Below are 20526 nucleotides of genomic sequence, written 5' to 3'. Positions count from 1 at the left end.
GATTTTCCCGGACCAGGAAGTTGTTCAAATCGGACGAATTGACGCTGTGCGTGCTTTGCCGTGCCCCACTGATAATCGTAAGGCAGAAATCCATTCAGTTTTTACAGATTTTCACTCAATGGCCACAAATTTCTCTTTTAAAAGTTGCTTATTACCTATAATCCTGCGTGATTCAACAAACTATAGGTCTTTCTTTTGTTCAGCCAATACCAGTTCCAATACCAGAAAATGTATTAAATATTATTTTTCAAACATCATTAATATTGTAATTAGGGTAACAAAATTACACTAAACATCATAAACGACAAGTTACTGTACACACACACATTCTTTAACTTGTTAATTGGGTTGAGTCCCTTAACACTCCCTGGTGCAGATTGGAGGCGCTCTCTTACCTCATCTTCCCTCTCTGCCTGTAGCATACTCTTCTGTGCCTATGAAAATCAGACATTGTAGAGAGAGCCCAGTGGTCCTGCACCTTAAAACCATGTTAAGTTCTTATCTTTGGCTCCATTGGCTCCAAACTATATTAACCCTTTTCATTTCATCACTTAGATTCAACTTACTTTCAGTGGTACAGTAAAGGTATTAAGATATTTCAGTATTTGCATGAGGATACTGTCCTCTAATGTCCTCTAGTTTTTCTTACTCATTATCCACATTTGGACTGCAATCTCATCTTTTCAGATATTTTCAAATGAGACACTGTACCTCCACCATTTTTCCTGTTTATTAACAGTTTATATGTCGCTTATGAAATCCAAAGATTTAAAGTAAGGCATTATCATATCCAGTTAAGATGCATAAACAGGTGAAAAAAAACATATCTAAAATAATGTAAAAACAAACAAATTTAGAAGCAAATACATCGACTAATTATGCTATTTGCTACACACTTCAAAACTGACTGGAAGTTGGCAATAGTGATCACCTATGATTATTTTTGTGTACATTGTTCTATGAGGAAGGAACTCAAACATTCACACTGTGTTACTGAGCCAGAGCATGAAATAAGAGGATGAGCTCTGTTTCCTAGTCTCAAAGAGAGGCCTAACCAGCTCTTGCAATGTGTTGCCCCAACAATATCACATGCCATATTTCAGACGCTTGTGTGAGTGTGCAGCCTACATAAGCAACAGAAAAGATCAGTCATCTGATCTAAATTCATTTTGCATGACTTGATAATTGGTTCTGGTGTGCTGACATGATCTGATGCCACAATGTAAATATGTGTAAACAATGTAGAAGGAAAAACAGGCTTTGTAATCTCTGATAGAATAAGGAACTGTGTTACACAACCACCATTTACTCCCTTATTAAGTTCGTGTTTCCATGTTTCAGTCTACTTTTATCTGCGAAGAGCCTTTGAGCTAAAGCACATGAAATACTGAATGTACATCAGTGACTCAAGTGCATAATGACTTATGTCATAGTCATGAGAAATTTCATTATTATGAGATCTTGATCTCTCATGTAGACTAAAGGGAATTGGAAGGCTTCGGAACTTGCCTGATCATCAGGTTTTTAAGATTTTGTCAGTGTCAAAATAATTCAGTGATAGCTGTGAGGACATCCAATAAGCAAAAATCTACTGATAAAACCACATTCGGCTTACTTTTCCAAAAGATAAACAAAATAGGCTATGGGCTCTTTTCTTGTAAAAGTTTACTCACACAAGTGAAGACTTTTAACCTGTAACGTTCCAGCTGTTTTCACTAGGGGGCAGTGAGAGATCCATGAATTCTGCACAAGCACTCACACCTCAGTGTTAATAACAGGAAGGAACTTGAGTGGTATCTGTAAAGGAAACGGCATTATGGTTTAATTGAACAATTGAGGAGGCAAAATGTATCCTTCCTCATTATTTCAACAGATTAAGGAAAAACAGTCAAACAAAACGCCTGTATAAGAGATCAGAGCATGGTACCAAGTATAGACTGGTGCACAATCATATGTCTTTGACAATGCAGTGGCTGGTGTTGTGAGATTGAGTTTGACTGAGAGATTGTGAGACTGTGGCCAGTCATGGATAGCAGCACTGTCAACAAACCAGTCATAAAGAGTTATGTCTGACTTAGGAATGCCTGTTAACTGATAGGGCTCAAATTAACTTTGGGCTGTTTCAGACCACATCCTACCTGTGGATGGAATAGTTATTTTCAAAGACAATCTTGCAGTGTACTGTTGCCAGACTTTAAATGATTATATTATATAAATTATATCAGTCCCTTTTCACATTTTTGCATATAGTACTGAATTTAATTACATTACCTGTTCTCTGCAAAATTTCATGTTGAAAAAAGCACTTTTTTTCTCACTTGTAAAAGTTTGCTTTGTCTTTAAAGCAGCCTGGTAAGAGTGTGGCCTGCTCTGCCCACAGTCAGCACCTGTTCTGTGGTAGAGTTGCCTTTTTCCCTCATGACAGCTGAGAACTCAGTGGTCACAGCTGGGAAATTATGACATTACTTTCTACCCATGTAGTTCAAGACAGAAATGGTTCAATTGCAAACCTTGTAGAGATAAATTCTGCAGTATCTCTACATTGATAAGTTAAAAAGAAATGGCACTGTATGCTGAGAACTTGATGGTCTTCTGCAAAACAGCGAAACTTATCTGTGTAGTTTTTAGCTTGCAGCATTTTGGCCAGTTAATTCAGCAGCACCAAATTTCACCTCAGTCAACCCTGTACAACTGGAAAAAAGACAGAGACGCCATAGTTCATCAGAGTGCACCAGAGTTCATCACCTATGTGGTCTGCTCACACTCTAGTCTGGTTAGCATATGCAAACCCACAGCAAGAACACAGTAGAGCGTCCCGACATCTCTTCAGCCTTCAGATCATCTTACAGTTGTCTGTCTTAAGAAACTGTTATCCATGAACAGCATACTATACTGCAGCTCAGTGGCATTCCTCTATTTTCTTGAAAAACTCACTTCAACAACACCAGTATCCCTATAGGCACCCAGGCAAGGTCAAGACATGACTGGCACGATTGAGTTCCAGCAGAATATACTGTATGTTAGACATTAATGAAGAAGGTTTCTCATGTTTTGGTGGACAGGAACCTGTAGTGTCTCCTTGTTGTTGTTTTTTTTTTACACAGTGTTTCAGATGGTGGAGGGGGAGGCTTAAAATCTTGGATGATTTGTTGACAGTTTGTGTGGTTGGTGAAAGTGGACGGGGAGACACTGTTCACAGAATAAGCTGTTTTTTTTTTATCTGATAGCAGCTGATATGAAGTGAAAATGGTTCTGTGGACAGGTGGCACTGATGTGTCCATCCACCAGCACTGATACAGTTTTGACCTGCTGAGCTAGTCTACTGGGGCTTCAGCAGGGGGTGTGGGGCTGTACCACTGCAAAAATGTTCATAGGGGTGTCAGGACTGAGCTGCAGCAGCTGAGGGTAACGCACAGTCTGACTCAGGTTAGCTGTCCGTGCAGGGTTGATTAGTTGCCACAGCTGTGGTGCTATTTAAAGCAGTCCCCTTGTTGTCTCTGATGTCCTGCAGAACAGAGGAGGACGGAGCCCCTTCTTAGCAGGAAGTGAATAAATCAGGAAATGAAAAGAGCAACTCCAAAACATGCTTTTCTTCCAAAATTATTTCTTGTCATGTTCAAATGTAACTTTGAATAGAATACATTTACATGTTCCCACATTTAGACACAGCAGGCTAACAAAAACCCATGCATCCATGTCAGTGCATATATCAGATACAGTAGAAAAATGAAGCCCAGAGAGAACAACATAAAGACAATTGAAAACTCTGCGCCTGCTTTGTGAGTTTGAAGTACATTTATTATTTATATTTGAATTATTAAAACCACTAATCGGTTCTGTTTCTCTCTGCCTACACCTGAAGGCTTTACTTTTCGCAGACAGAGACCTTCCAATCCCTTTTATCAAAAGAATCACCCATTTCTTTCTGTTCCAATTATACTTTGGCTCTCAGATTTCACTTCTAAGTAAAGTATTAGTGGGAGCTTTGGCCCTCTTGTTGGGGTTTTCCCAAAGCCTCACAGTGAGTGATTGCTGAAATATGTAACAATCGTACTTACCCTGACATTTACCTTCAACCTGTTAATTTCACATTATAATTTCCATGTGAATGTCATAGCCTATTACAGTGTACCAAACTATATACAGTGCTGCTTGAAAGTATGTGAACCCCTTGAGCAGTTCAGTATGTTCTGTTGTTTACCATGATCTTCTTATTTTTATCATCACTAGTTTTGTAGTGGAAATGTCAGATATATGTTTATCAAATTGCTTGTACTTTTTTAGTGGAACTTGTTTAAGTAGCCCAAAACTACATGAAACATGGAATTAGTGCATGTGCAAAGTAAGTGAATCCCCGCTGCATTGGTTAAGTCAAGCAGGTAACAGACTCAGGTGAAATACATTTGAGTGCTTAATTAATCATTTCAGTAGACCAATGAAATGAGACATCCTTGGGAAAGGGATTGGCCTGCACTAATTAAAAGAGAGAGGAAAACCAAACCAAACCCAACTTGGTCCCATACAGCATCAACAATGCCAAGAGGAAAGGAGATATCCGAGGACATGAAGAAGAGGGTAGTGACAGCCCATCAGTCTGGGGAGGGATATAAGACCATCTCCAAAAGATTCCAGCTCAATCCATCGACTGTAAGACAAATAATTTACAAATGGAGGGCCCTTCAACATGACAGCAACTCTGCCTAGAAGTGGGCGCCATCAAAACTATCACCCAGAAGCCACCAGAAAAAATAATAAGTCAGGTAAAGGCCAACCCACACATCACCTCTACAGAGTTGCAGACCTCTCTGGTAGCATCTTGGGACAAAATGTGCATGCGTCTACGATCAGACGAAAATTGAATAGCCATGGCATTCATGGGAGGGTTGCTAGAAGGAAGCCTCTGCTCTCAAAAAAGAACAAAGCTGCCCGTTTCAAACTTTGCCAAAGAGCACTTTGGACAAACCAGAGGCCTTCTGGGAGTCCAATCTCTGGACAGATGAATCTAAAGTAGAGTTATTTGGTCACAATCAAAAAACCGCCATGTTTGGAGAAAAGCAAACACTGCAAATGAAGAAAAGAACCTCCTCCCTACAGTGAAGGCATGGTGGTGGAAATGTGAAGATCTGGGCTGCTTCTACCTCTGGTTCTGGGAACTGGGCGACTCCATTATTATCCAGGGTAATGATATCATCAGGCATATCAACAATATTCTTGGACCAGAATTCCTGCCATCAGTCAAAAGTTGAAGCTGGGAGAAAATGGATTATGCAACAAGACAATGACCCGAAGCATTCCAGCAAAACTACAAAGGAATGGCTTCAGAGAAGAGGATTCGTACTCTGGATTGGCCAGTCAAAGTCCAGATCTAAATCCTATTTGAAATTGTTGTGCGAGACCTGAAGAAGATGGTACATGCCAGATGTCCTTCCACCTCTCTCAACTGGCGAGTTTGCAAGGAGGAGTTGGGCAAAAATCCCCATGAGCAGATGCGAGAGACTGGTTTAGAAGTTACACGAAGATGTTTGGTTGAAGTAATGGCTGCAAAAGGAGGAGCCACAAGCTACTAATTGGAAGGGTTCACATACTTTTGCACATGTTACATTTTCAGTGTTTTGTGAATAAACCACATTTGTTGAACTACATAATGGAAAAATATCTCTTTTTGTGTGTGTGTCCAGTATTTGGAAAGTGTGCTTTACAAATTAGGATTTGGATGTCTGTGTAAATAAGGTTCTTTTAATGTTTTTTACAAAAACAGTGACCATGTCTGGAAGGTTCACATACTTTCAGCAGCCACTGTATATATTTATATATATATATATATATTATATATATATATATATATATATATACTATGATTATTTACATATTGATAAAAAATTTGTGTAACTGCAAATTTACCAAAAGCTTTTGTGTGCCACTTCTCAAGAAGTCTGTAACATTCCTAGAATACTTGAATGGGGACTTGCTGTATTTTCTCCCCCAGGCCTGTTTGGTCAGTGAGTCAGCAGCTGTGGATGGAGCCAGTGGAGCAGACAAAGTGTGTCTGCAGCAGGGATTCTATTTACATCCGTCCACAGTGAGAGTTCAAATGAGACTTACCCATTGGGTAGCGTGTCAGGACTATAATGAATATGTTATCCTGTGAGCTTATATATTACTTCAAAATATCTGACATATAGGAATTTATCGTTACTGACTGCATGTGACCATATTGAAACACTGGTGATGAGTGGCTCTTTGCATGATGATATGAGTTCCAACCGTCATCGCATAGCAGAATGACAGCAATATCTAGGTTATCACATTATCACAGCAAAGGGCAAGCCGGTGTCCCTCTTAACTGATAAGTCAGGAATCCTGGTTGTAACAGGCCAACATGTCTGTCTGAATTTAGACTGTAGTGCTCCCAAACAGACATGACCAGAAGAGTGTCTAGTTTCTCTTGTATCAGACAATTCACCTACTTTTTTTCTTGTTAGTCCATCCCTGGTGAAAATAAAACTAGCGACATTTTAAGTCCCCATATTTAGCATCTATAAGCACTACATAAACAGTTAATACTTGTTTATAACACCCTATAATGTAGTGGTAACCAGATCTCAGTGTTTAATAATGTATTTGATAACAACTATCAAACTTCTGTGGCTACCATAAGTAGAGGCCCACAGGATAATTGTAATAATATGTATTTATAGGCACAGTTTTCATTCTTGACAAATACTGTGCATTAATAAGCACTTAAAATGTCCAGCACACAACTACATTATAAGGTGTTATAAACCGTTTATTTAGTTTTTATATAGGGTACTTCTTATAACTGCTAAATACCTATGAAAATAGAAAATGGCAAATGGATGACAAAATCAAGGCAGACAGGAGAAAGGACAAAGACAATAAGTAATAAGCAGCATATTAACATTAGGCATATTATTAAGGGATCTGTTGTTGCACATCAAAACCACTGCCATAATTTGGAGATATTTGGAGATAAGATAATTTATGCAAAACAAAACAAAATCCTGCTGGCATTGTGGTATTCTATGGTAGGCTATAGAACTGCAGCCATAGTCATCATAAATAAACTTTTGTAGTGCAGACACACTATCACACAGTGTATTGTGGTTAATGTGTGGGAACTGGGACTAGAATAAATGAAATCACTCAGGTCAAAGAGTAACTATGTACAATAAATCACTACAAAATAACCATTGACAACACAGTAATTGGTCCCATTAGTTCGAACAAAAAAATTGACAAATTATTAACATTATTTATGCAGCTGTGACTGCAAGTGATCAGGATGGGCCTGAGTGGGTGCATGTGTGTGTCTGTGCACACGCCCGCGCGAGGCAACAGCTGAACCTGTGGCAGCCGCGCGCGGAATGCAGTATCCAGTAGAAAGTAACGGTACTTTTATGGAAACGGCTCATCGCCACACAACCAGCAGCCAGTCGAGTTGGTGCACCGGGTGATCAGATCTCGGATTTGTCCCGCTTGGCCCAGAGTTTCACTTCTTCTGGTTTATATCTACCCTGAGGATTTCTTTCTTTCTTTTTCTTTCTTTTTTTTTTAAAAACCATACACAGGAGGAAGACATCACGCTAAAGAGGTAAACTCTCATTTTATAGATCATGTAGCCAGATTAGGTCTGAAAAAACACAGATTGGCCTGTTCGCCATGATTAAGCAAGGTCAAAGCTGCTTGAGTTTAATTGATAGTTGTCTTAAACAGATCGTAGCCTGAGGCATCAGATGTATCTGGCATCTGCATGTGTAAATCCATCAGCCTATTTTCTTTTAAAATTGTGGTGAGTTACAGTTATATATAGTATTAGTTACTCCACAATATGTAACCAGTCATACGGAAAGAATCAATATAATTCAGATTGGTATAGGTTGTAGTTGTCAGAATGATACATTACCATATTAATCCACTTGTATATGTGTCAAACTATTTTTTCTTACACAGAGTCATGATATCTTGTGCCAGCTGAGTACAGAAATAGGACATCACCAGCCAAACCTAAAACCTGTAACTGGATTTTTTTTTAGAAAGTTAACTCAGAGGAACTGAGAACTAATCATGAAAGATTATTTCATTGAGTATTCTAAATTGTATTTATCAATACACAACAGACGAAACACTGTCACTTGCTGCAGTTTCAAAATGGACGATGAGGATCTGATACAACTCTTATTTTGTTCAGTCTCCTGTCATTTACCTACTTCTTACTAGGACTGAGGTTGGGAGATGAAGGGAATCAAAACCGATAACAATCAATAAGCACTAAGCAAGCACCATGATTATGTTATGAAACTTGCTTTAATGTCATAGTCACTACTTATAAATTTATTGTTATTCTAATTTTAAACATTTTGCCAAATTTGCAAATCCTGTGTATGTGTGTTGACAGACGCATGAACACACATGTAGACTCTTACAAACTATAATAAAGAGAAAAATACAATTAATTAATTTCAGCCATGAGAGTATTTTTTTTATTGTGTTGTGAAGCTGGGCCGATGACTTCTGAATCTCATTTTACATTGACCACACCTCTGAGGCCTGTAGTGGTCAAACCTCATTGTGGACTCCATTGACTGTGTGCTGAGCATCATAGGCCAAATAACAGTGATATGGGATAGACTGTGGTTCATAGTTCTATATTTCCACTATTTGTATACCATGCAACACATTATGGCCAAGCTCCTGATTAGCAGGGTCGTGCCACACTATGATCTTCAGACCTGAATAGAATAGGTATTTGAGGACACTGATAAACAGCAACAGTTTTAGTGTTGGATGACTAACAGTCCAAACAGTCTCTCATTCATCCAGTTGTCTAGCTCTTAGTCTGGCCATTTTGTCAAGGGTCTGTGGGGCGACATGTGGGTGCCAACTTGAGCTCTGTCCAACTGCCTATCACTCGTCAGAAATAGCCATGATCACATGTCCTGCACCCACAAGTGGGCTATAAATAGAGGTCAAAGAGCTTCCATTGCGCTCTTTCTCAACATACTGAGAAGTGGAGCAGCTCTCTTTGCCCTTAACTTTGTTGTAAAGAGGGGCCTGTTGCACATATAAATCCCAGCCCCAGATCAGGTCCATAAACGTTTTACTTGATAAAAAAAAGATATTTAACTGTCAAATAAAACTGGCTTATGAAAAGATCTTACAAATGAACTATTTAACCAAGAATTTGTCAAAAAAAGAAGTGAATCTTGTTAACACGAAGGGACAGGCATTAAATGACAAATTCATGTAACATCCAGTGAGAGCACATATGGATATTCAGCTACTTATCTTGAATTTTTTCAAATAAATTTATTAATATGAAGTATTAAGTTTTTTTTTTGCAATGTCAGTCAATTAATTGCTTAATAGCCCTTTCCATATTGTATTTAAAAAGCAATACATTTGATAATTCAGTGGAAATGAGCGATGCATCATGTTATATGGTCAAAATTCTTCCCTTTTGTTGTGTTTAAAGCAGATTGGCTTCAGTAAATCCATTGTGCATTATGCAACAATACAGTAATATTTGCCCTGTTCCTCCTTTGCTTTACAGGTGACATTTTAAAAAAGCCTGTTTGTCAACTTGTCATTGTGGTACAAACATGACGGAGGTGGCGCAGGTTGTGGCTGCAGTCGTCCACGACATGGATGATGTCACTAATGAAAACGTGCACAGCATGAGCGAAACTGAAAGTAAGGTAGATGATATGACACATGAGGAGAATGATGTGGCGGTTAATGAAGATGATGACACTGAGGAGAAAAGTGAGAAAGCATCACACACAGAAGACAAAAAGCCTTGCCACACGAATGATGAAGAAAAGAGTGACGAGACTGACAAGCCACATATGAACGGTGTGGAGCACAAAGAAAACGACACAGCCAAAGAGAAAAATGAAAAATCAGGAGCTGTTAATGGAGTATCACAGGACAGAAAGAAGGAGGAGGAGGATGCACAACCTGACACAAATGAAGATCAGAATATGTCTGATTTGGCTCTTAAGAAAGAGGTGAGACAGAAACCCAAGATGATAAACATTAGTTTTACAACATCTTAGATGATGTGATTGTCCTCCATATGAATATTACCCTTGAGAGAAACCATTCCCCCTGTTACTTAAGATAACTTTCTCTTATCATTTTCTCTTTTTTGACTGTTAAACCACAGAAACTCCTCCGATCCAGAAAGCCGGTGGCCAGAAGCTACGTGCCCAAGATGAACAAAGACAAGGGGGATGTGACAAACAAGTATGAGGCCATGCAGAAGGCCAGAGAGGAGCGCAGCAGGCAAAGGAACAAGGATGAGCAGCAGAAGAGGAAAGACCAATACGTCAAGGAGAGAGAATGGAATCGCAGGAAGCAGCAGGTCAAAGACAGATAACCCCATTAACCTCTGACCGTGACCTGCATGGCATGATGAGGCATGACGGGTGGACAAGGCTGCCAGTTTGAGTGAGAATTCACTGTCTTCTATACACCGCACTGCAACATTGACCACACAGTGTTTCATGCAATTAACCTATTAATTATCTTTACTTCATATAACATTCAGCTTTGCTTTGTGCTTGACTTAAAAAGATGGAGCGTTTGTTTGTTTGCTTTTTAAATGTAACTTTAACTCTATCAATGTGCAAAAGGAACACTAAACAACAGAACTCAGAACTCCACTGGCCCTCCAGTAGCCTCATCATTTAAATTGCATTTTGTGTAGCCAAACATTGTTCAGCTCAGTGCAGTTCATTTTAAATTGTGATCAAGATCCCAAATTTTAGGATATACCAAATACATCAGGGGAAAATATCAGGGAAATAATATAATAGTAATAATAATGAATGTTATTTGTATGCATCTTTCATACAAGAAACACAGCTCAAAGTGCTTTGCAACAAAGAAATTACATGCACCAAGTGCTTCATAAGGAAAAGACATGAACATAAAACCATTAAACCATAACCAAGACGTTAAAACCATTAAATGCATCTACAGTAATGCTGAAACTATTCAAAACAAATCGTGAACAGTTTTGTGTAATGATGAAAAACAGCAAACACTATGTGTTGCTCAGTGGTGGAACAAGTACTTTGATCTTTTCCTGAAGTAAAAGCAGCAACACAGCAGTGTAGTATAAGTCATGCATTCAAAGCTTTTACAACTTTATATTGTTGGATATAATTAGGAATGCATTCATGTGAACATCACTTTAATGTTGCAGCTGGTAAAGGTGGGGGTAATTTAATGACTCTATATAATGCTGGGTAACTTGTGAATTTACCCCAGGGACCAGTAAAGTCTTATCTTAACCTTTACCAGTACATCCAGTTGTACAACCAATACAACCAATTTGTTGATTATATTCTGTATAATCTAATTTGAGTCTGCGAAGTAACTAGTAACTAAAGTTATTAAATTAATGTAGTGGAATAAAAAAGTACAATATATTCCTCTGAAATGTAGAGGAGTAGAAGTATGGTATACAGAAAATTGAAATACCTCAAACTTGTAGAAGTACAGTACATGAGTAAATGTACAAATGTGAGCGTTTGCTGCTTTTATCTGTTTTATTTTATTTTATTGTGAACAGAATATCTTTAGGTTTTGAGGTGGGCAAAAGACGACGTCTCCTTCATTGATGCACTAGAAAAAACAGAATACATACATGTATGATACTGACATGAAGTGTGGAAGATATATTTTTTGACTTAGAAGCTGCTTGTGGGAAAATTAATGGGGAATGTAAGAGATTAAGAAATCAAGAGTTAAGGCAGCTTGACTTTGAGATCGACTGTGGTGAAACAAATGCAGTGATACGGTGTTATGTGAGTGGATTATCAGTGATACTCAGACAGAACAACCTTCCTGTGTACAGTCGTGCCATAGTTGGCCAGACCTGGACACCTACGCTCATCTCCTCTCTGTGCAACAACATCATGGCCCAATCACAGACCCACCTGCAGGTCACATGATCCGGCTATTAGCAGGGATTAGGCCCTTGTTCTTGCTGGGACCAGCATGGCTCCTGAGTGGCAAAGGAGATGATCCCAGCTAAACTGTAACCTCACCATACTCTCCATCTGATCTACCACAGATAAAAGAACTACTTGCTTCCAGTGATGAGGAGGAAGAGGTGAAGCCAGCAAAGGTTGAAAAATCCTACGTTCCCAAAATCACAGGTAAGACAAAACAAAGGGTACAAAGGGTAGAATAGATGGATATTCATCTGGAAGGAGGGGGAGGTTGAAGACTTTTGTCATGCTCTGTTAAATCCTCAGGTAGTGTGAAGGGGAAGTTTGCAGAAATGGAAAAACAAAGACAAGAGGAGGAAAGGAAGAGGATGGAAGAAGAGAGGAAGAAAAGGGAAGCCCAGGACAAGTTGGAAAAAGCCAAAATCAAGAAAGAATTGGCTCAGAAAGCAGCAGAGGTAAGTGAGCCTGCGGTGAATTCCTTGTCCTGGGAAGTGGGACAGCATGTCTAAGTGGTTCAGTGCTGCCTTTGTGATGAGAATGGCGTACTTGTATCTGTAATGATTCAGGTAATCCTCAGCTGCCACTCAGATGAGTTATTTTAAGTGGCATCTGAGATCCAAACAGTTGAGCAGAGGCTGGATATAGGTCTGAAACCACTAGGAGCCTTGTTGACATGACCAGCATGTGAACTCATGGTAAATGGATCACCTTTATTTCATCTCACTGAGTAAGACTTGTTACAGATGAGACAACGTGAACATTGTTTTTACGCTTATTATACTGTACCTTCGGACAGACAGTGTAGTTCTTGGGAATGGTTACATAAGCATTCTTGTACCAGATAGGCAATTAAAGGCAATTACCTGCTACTTCTTTGCCCTAATTCTGATCTAGTACAGTGAGAGCAGTCAAATTTCTAATAACATTAACAATACTTTAAATGTTCAACAGCTATATAGAAATCTTTATATGTTATAAAAGCATTTGTTTAATTCAGCTTTTTACTTGAAATATATCTTTATAACTCAGCCTTTAGGCCATAGGACTGGGACCATGTCCTCTAGAGTTTTCATTTGGAATTAAGGGGTTTTAACAACTTTGTCGGAGTTCACATAACATTAGACATTATTTAAGCTAATTTCACCATTTCCATTTCACCACCTGAACTGTATTCCTAGTAGTGTGGACAGGGCTTTAGACCTTCACGTTGGGAAATTAAACTGTGATGTTTATTTACTGGGTCTATAACTGTGACAAATTGACTTGGAGGTTTCCTAGAAACAGAAAATGACAGACAAAGTTGTGAGACAGTCATTTTAGTTTAGTTGGTTGTCCTGAATTTAGGAGCAGCTGTTGACCATCTGAGGATTTTCAACAAAACTGAATGATATATGTCTCACAATTAAAATGATCCTGTTTAAATCTAAGGAAGCGCTGAGTTGATTGTCTAGAAACAACTGGAACAGAGCTGCCAGGTGTAGACAGCATATGACTGGCAACTGTTTCCCACACCTCCCAGTGACTAAATTAGCTTTAGACCTCCTTACTGTGACTGAATTAGACTCTGCTATCTTAGACTGACACCCATCCTCTGACCTACTGCAAATGGTGACATTTGGCCAATAAAGTTGCCTACCAAAACCACCCACATACTCTTATTCCCAGTCTATGTGTATTGGGCACATGCACTGCGAGTGACCTAAATTTTCCTCCACCTCTGAATAGTCAGTGTGTCACTGTATCTATAAGAGCTCAACCCCTTGCACATGACTTGCCAACATGGTCTATATTTCATCGTTTATTTATTTTTAATGAATTCCTTATTCCGTGCCCTGGATAAGCTTACTTTGAACAAACATTTTTTTTTTTAGGAAGGAGATGACACAATCCTGGTACGGGTGGTTCCAGCAAAACCATCACGACCTCCTGGCAGAATCAAGATGAACTTTGAGGACATGGAGAAGAATCGAGAGGAGGAACTGAAGAAGAAAGCAGAGGAAGAGAAGAAGAGACGGTATGATGAAAACAGACGCTCCTTCAGGGAAGCCAAGCGGCGCTCGGTTGTTGAACAGGTAGGAATATGGGTAAATGGATACCCTGACATTTTTTGTGAACATTCAGCTTACATAAAATGTGGATCGAGAATCATGTGTTAAAAATGCCTTCAACCTCACACCTTGCCTTCAGGATGAAGAGGAGAAGCCCTCTGAGAAGATGCAGGTGACTCCTGGAAAGCTGAAGATGACATTTGAGGAGATAGAGAAGGAAAGGCAGGAGCAGAGGAAGAAGCAGGCTGAAGAGGAGGCCAAACGCCGTCTGATAGACGAGAAGAAAGCTTTTGAGGAGGCCAGGCTGGGAATGGTAAACAGACACTGAAACAGCAATATCAGACAAATTCATTTTCCGTTTTGATAACCTACAACATTAGAATCCATTTACACCTCATCTTTTTCCACATGTAGATTTCTTGTGTAGGGGATTTTTGAATGTTCGAACTGTTGTTGAGCTGACTCAGTGCTTATGGTGTGTTTGTGTATTATCAGGGAGAAGATGAGGATGACGCCCAGCAATCTCAAGAAGACAAGGAGGAGTTCCGACCTGGAAAACTGAGGTTGAGCTTTGAAGAGCTGGAGAGGCAAAGAGTTGAAGAAGAGCGCAAGAAAGCAGAGGAAGAGGCCAAGAGACGGATGGAGGAGGAGAGAAGAGCCTTTGCTGAAGCCAGGAAGAGCATGGTCAGTATGCTTTCAATAAATAAGTACAAAATTCCCCACAACAACAACTCAAGTTAGGGATGACAAGTTCTCAATGATCATAAAAATGGGAGAATTAGATGTGAAGATTGATGGGGCTCTCATGTCTGTCTATTCATAAAGCTACAGTAAGCATACAGTTAGCCTAGCTTAGCACAAAGACTTGAAACAGGGGGAAACAGCTAGCCTGGTTTTTTGTGAAGGTAACAAAAGCCTTCTATCACTTCCTCTAAATATCTTGAATTAACAATAATATCTCATTTGTTTAATCAGTACAAAAACCAAAGTGTAAAAACAATACTATTTTATAGTGGGTTATCATCTAGACTGGGCTGGAAGCAGTAACTGCCTGGAGTCTGACGGCTGTTCAGGGCCAAGAAATAGTCCAGCATGTATCCCCCAGTAAACAGCGAATTGTTCTTTGCACAGATTTTGTACGGATTAAGCAAATGAGATATAACATGTTAAGTGATGAGCTTTAGAGGCTTTAGTGGGTTTTGTAGCCACTGGGCAGACCCAGGCTAGCTGTTTCCCTGTTTACAGTCTTTGTGCTAAGGTAAGCTAACCAGCTGTAGCTTTGTTTTTACCAGACAGATTTGAGAGTGGTATCAATCTTTTAATTTACTTCTTCACCAGAAAGCAAATAAGTGTATTTACCAAAATGTGCAACAATTCATTAGCTTTTGCACTTTTTACAATTACAAGTCCATATTTTGAAAAGTTATATAAAACTGGCCAAAGATGATTACGCCATCCGCCACTTCTTATACACAGTCGTCAAAGCTTACCTTGTTGTGTTTTTACTCAGCTTGTAGATGAGGATGATGAGGCGCTGATGGCCTTGTTGAATCTGGAGGGAAATAAGCCTGGGAAAATATGCGCCAGTTTTGAGGAGCTGGAGCGCCAGAGAAGAGAAGAGGAGCAGAAGAAAGCCGAGGAGGAGGCCAAGAAGAGATTGGAAGAGGAGAAGAGGCTTTTTGCTGAGGCCCGCAAGAGCATGGTAAGTGCACATGGCTTAGTGACGAAAAGCCGTACAGTGTGCATGCATATGGCTGATCACTAACATGTCAGAGCTTTGTTATTGTTGTTCAACCTTTGACTTGATTTGCTGCTGAGCTGCTGAGCTTTCCTCGGTAAAAGAACAGGGAGAAACATAAGAAAATTTCAAATAGCCCAATACACATATAAACTGTACATATTTCTTATTATCATGGCTATGTTTAGGACATATAACTCATTATAAATAAATATCAGTTATGACCAAAGCAGTTTTGGTCAAACTAACACTTATTTTACATATGTAATGTGTTATCTATAATTGGATTCTAATTGGATGTGGATTCATCATTTTTGTTCATGTATATCATTCTTATGGGCTCAAATGGTACACCTGCATTGCTGTTCCCTTGTCCAAATTATTTCTTTTAAGAGCCCTGGCCTGGATCAGGAAAAGTCTGCATATGGAGATGAAACAGTAAGATATTTTCAATTTCAAATGTCCTTGTTTCACAGAAACATAAGAGGAAATGACACTTCATACAGTATAGGATATGCCAGTAATAATACATCTGATCTAAATACCTGGACACAGAGACACGTCATCCAGATGATGCTGTGGCTTTTTGTTGGATGCATGTTGTCTTTAAATGGTATATGCAACAATAGAAATGGCACCTGCTTCATTTTTTTCTGGTTTTATTACATTATTCAATGTTAGGTAAGTAGTTGGAGTTCAATTCTGTTACAAACTTAAGCCTGTGTGTGCTTGTGTTTATAGGCACCAGATGAGGAAGAAGGGCTGGTGAAGAGTGACTCTCAGGAAGCACTGCACCCTAGAAAACTGGAGATCAACTTTGAAGAGCTGCTGAAAGAGAAGGAGGAAGCTGAGAGAAGACGTAAGGCGGAGGAGCGTAAAAAGAAAATGGAGCAGGAGAAGCAGGAATTTGAACAACTCAGACAAGAAATGGGCGAGGTCAGTATGGAACAGTTGAAAATTTATATGGAGCATACTTTACTTTACTTGATTAATTGTTTACTTGATTGTTTTAATATCAGCTTAAACAAATGCAATTTACATAAGTTCCACATCACAAACATGCAGAACTTGCGTTTTGGGGCACCTCATTGCAATTCCAAATTTAACCTCTTCATTTGTTGCTCTGCACATTTCCAGAATTTATAAAATACTACCTGCCATGACAATTAAATGTGCTTCAATTTCACAGGACGAAATAAACGAAAGCTCAGATGTTGTAAGCAAAGAGTATGAAGAGCTGACTAAGCTCAAGAGAACCGGCTCCATCCAGGCCAAAAACCTCAAGTCCAAGTTTGAGAAGATCAAGCAACTGACTGATGAGGAAATTCAGAAAAAGATTGAGATGGAGAGAGCACGGAGGAAGGCCGTTGATGATGAAATTAAAGAGAGAGAAGCTGAGAGGTTCCAGGAGGTAAGAATACCCCCGCATCATACAGGAATGTGAATCAATCAATACAAAATGCCACAAACAGTGGTCAGATCAAAAAAGTTTGATTTATTAAAATGACCATTAGAATGTGCGTTTTTCTACATATTTTTACATTTTGTCTTTGAAAAATGATTGGGGGATTTCTAGTTCGATGCCCGCAAAACAGCTGTCATAGGGAGGAGCTTCATCCAAAAATACTCAAATTTGGATTGCAGGAAGAAAGAGAACAAGCACAATGAGCACATACCTCCAAACAATCCTACATATTAAGGAAGGTGATTAAATAATGGGATCCGACCCTTTAACTGGATCCGCACCCGAATATAATGACTTCTTCCCTGGCTCCTGCCCCATCCCTCCACCAAATTTGATGCAAATCAGTTCAGTACTTTTTGCTGACAAATAAACAGAGACCGGTGAAAACATAATCTCCTTGGTGGAGGCAATAATGATAATGATAAAGCTAAAAATAATAATTGTAGCAGTAGGTGGCTTGCTGTGACAGATCCGGACTCATTGCCACAAAATGTCAAATATCAGCAAGATTTAAAAGGTTTTATAAAACAAACAGTTTTTAAAACTTAACTTTTCATGACCACGTCTTTTAACTGATTTTGATGTGGAAACTGGGTTCGATCAACAGAATTTAATTTATTGACTTGACTTGTGACTTGCTTGATGACTTGATTTGTCTTTCTTGACTTAAAGCAGGGACTTGACTTGACTTATTCTCACCACAGCAACTTGGGACTAGCTTGAGACTTTAAGGTTAAGACTTGAGACTTGCATGTGATTTTCAGATGTGTGACTTACACCCACTTCTGTTTCAGGGTCACATATTGAAATTTCTGTGTTTTTCAGGAGGATGAGGAAGGAGAATCAACTCCGATGAGGGCCGAGGAGTCTCCATTCAAACAGAAGGTGGACATGCGAGCCCGATTTGAGCAAATGGCCAAAGCCAGAGAGGAGGAGGAGAGGAGGAGGATAGAAGAGCAGAAGCTGCAGAGGATGCAGTTTGAGCAGCAAGAGATTGATGCTGCCCTCCAAAAAGTAAATCTTCCCTGTTTATGACCATATATGTATTCCTAATGTTTGACAGCTCAGCAAGAGTTCGCTTTAAAGTTTCTTTGGCCCTAGTAAATATCTGTGCTTCTTGTTGTCATCTATTTACAGAAAAAGGAGGATGATGGGGAGGAAGAGGGTAGCATCATCAATGGCTCTGCGGCCTATGAAGATGAGGAGGATCACGCCAGGTCGGGGGCTCCATGGTTTAAAAAGCCCCTTAAGAATCAATCAGTGGTGGACTCAGAGCCAGTTCGGTTCACCGTTAAGATCACCGGGGAGCCGAAGCCGGAGGTGACCTGGTGGTTTGAGGGAGAGATGCTCCAGGACTGTGAGGACTATCAGTATATAGAGAGAGGAGAGACATACTGCCTGTACCTGCCAGAGACCTTCCCAGAGGACGAGGGAGAGTACATGTGCAAGGCTGTGAACAGCAGAGGCACAGCAGCCAGCACCTGCATCCTCACAATAGAAAGTAAGACCACCTTGGTGTGATTGCATGTCTGCATGATACCTCCTATGTGGATTTCAACATCTCTCTATAAAGTGGATCGCATGCTCCTCTTCCTCGTGAACTCGGACTGAGTGGCAGTTGTGGTTAACTGCTCTTCTGTTTCTTTCTTGCAGCTTATGACTACTGATTGAAGCCCTTCCACATTCTGGAAACTTTCCCTGTTGTCTCTCACTCCTTTTGTAAAATTTTGTCCCTCATGGTATGGTATGGTCAAACAGCAGAGGGAAGAAAATTGCAGTATGCTTGGCATTCCTTAGGGAGGGATACACACGCACGCACACACACACACACACACACACACACACAAACCCACACACACAAAAGAAAAAAAAAAAAGCAAGATGTTGTTTACGTATTGCTCAATTGTAAAAAGCTGCACTCCCTGTTAGAGTAGGATGATAACTGTGCCAAAAACAGACATGATTCTTGTTCCTATGCCAAGGATTGCAAAAATTTCAAAACTATCTTCACTGAGAGGCCCTTCAATGATAGTTGTGATACCAGCCATTTTTAAGTATCATAGTACTGTATTGTAAATATCACACCTTATGGTCCATACATGGCAAACTTGATGCTTGAGACACTGGAATGTAAAAAAAAATGCAATGCCCTTGTCTGCTGATTATAAAGAACAATGTGCGGAAATATCAGTAAAACATCTTACATGCTTGCTTGGGTATTCTACTACTGCTCAACAACTTCATCAGTATCAATCAGCATGTAGTTTTCTGTACCCTTCTCTATATTAGTCAATGGTATTGTGATACTTGCCTGGTATTATATTGTGGGGTAACATGTTAGTCATCTCTGTGGGGTTTGTTTACAATGATATGACATTGTAATGGTAGCAGCATAATGGAGGAACAAAACAATTTGAACTTATGTACATCCGAATTTTCAATGAAATTCTTTAGGTCCATATAAAGTGTTTTTTAATTGCAGCATATAAACAATTTTAATATGTTGATTTTTCATGCACCAATCCCCCTTTTGTCTTTTTGAGTTAAATGTAATACTCTTGATACAGTCATCATAATTCAGTTGTGCTGGACAGTAGGTAACCGTTTTATGGTTTGATAATGAAAAACATAGGCTAGCCTGAATATTTGTGACATATTATAAATGAAAATGTTTTAATAAAACAAACAAAAATAACACAATTTTTGTGATGTCTTTTGTTGTTACATAGGGAAGACTTGAATAACTGCTACCTGCTACCTGATCTGTCGTACATGTTACTTCCTTTGCTTTTGGGTGAAGGTTTTAGGTTTAGATGGACAGTTCCCTTTGGCTGTGGAGGAATATTTTATTATAGTGACCAAAGTCGGGACTGCATGTCATGTAACACTCTGCACCATAGGCAGAGGGCAACTGCCCTGGGGGCCTGCATGCTAGTTGATTATGGTAATTTAATTAACTTCAAATTTGTTTGGGAATTTGTACCTCTAAAGTACAATTTCCATTAAGGCTGTTGCTAACTTACTAATTAATTTTTTGGCCATGTCTTGGAGAGGGATCTTGTGTTACCTTATTAGAGCTTTGTTGTTCATTTCGTGCTCACATGATGCATTTTCCTGATCGAGTTGTATTTAATCAAATTGCCAAAAAGCAACACAAATTTAATATTATTTCCGCATGGGAGTGGTTGCTCCAGACTTGAACTTGTAGGTGATAGATAATAGCTCGGAGGGTGTTGGGTGGAGGATCAGTAGGGGCTCAACAGCACAAGCTGAATCCAAATGTCCACCCTTTAT

At 39.4% G+C, this 20526-nt stretch overlaps 1 protein-coding gene across 3 annotated transcripts; it reads left to right on the top strand.

Annotated features, from left to right (window-relative positions):
- The first annotated feature begins 7455 nt into the window (after window positions 1–7455).
- Window positions 7456–19921, top strand: nexn (nexilin F-actin binding protein). 3 transcript variants are annotated; one of them, XM_022749301.1, is made up of 15 exons: window positions 7456–7612; window positions 9572–10028; window positions 10187–10384; window positions 12104–12188; window positions 12288–12436; window positions 13853–14053; window positions 14169–14342; window positions 14525–14713; window positions 15540–15731; window positions 16161–16205; window positions 16509–16703; window positions 16957–17178; window positions 18058–18246; window positions 18370–18733; window positions 18886–19921. In XM_022749301.1, the coding sequence occupies exons 2-15, from the start codon at window positions 9621–9623 to the stop codon at window positions 18897–18899; spliced, it is 2625 nt and encodes an 874-aa protein (XP_022605022.1). In that variant the 5' UTR covers window positions 7456–7612; window positions 9572–9620; the 3' UTR covers window positions 18900–19921. The 3 variants fall into 3 exon arrangements, with proteins under 3 accessions (XP_022605022.1, XP_022604940.1, XP_022605104.1); XM_022749219.1 differs by lacking the exon at window positions 18886–19921 and having other exon boundaries at window positions 18370–18753; XM_022749383.1 differs by lacking the exons at window positions 16161–16205; window positions 18886–19921 and having other exon boundaries at window positions 18370–18753.
- Window positions 19922–20526: the final 605 nt, after the last annotated feature.

The sequence above is a fragment of the Seriola dumerili genome, unplaced genomic scaffold, assembly GCF_002260705.1.
Source record: "Seriola dumerili isolate Sdu_G_001 unplaced genomic scaffold, Sdu_1.0 BDQW01000002.1, whole genome shotgun sequence".
Classification (NCBI taxonomy): Eukaryota; Metazoa; Chordata; class Actinopteri; order Carangiformes; family Carangidae; genus Seriola; species Seriola dumerili.
This window is presented reverse-complemented; position numbering and strand designations above follow the sequence as displayed.

Excerpts from the sequence above, each read along its gene's own strand:
- nexn (XM_022749219.1), top strand. The coding sequence starts at position 9,621 with ATGACGGAGGTGGCGCAGGTTGTGGCTGCAGTCGTCCACGACATGGAT. Across the intron at positions 14,054-14,168 it reads GGCGCTCGGTTGTTGAACAG|GATGAAGAGGAGAAGCCCTC; the intron begins GTAGGAATATGG and ends CCTTGCCTTCAG. Across the intron at positions 14,714-15,539 it reads CTGAAGCCAGGAAGAGCATG|CTTGTAGATGAGGATGATGA; the intron begins GTCAGTATGCTT and ends GTTTTTACTCAG.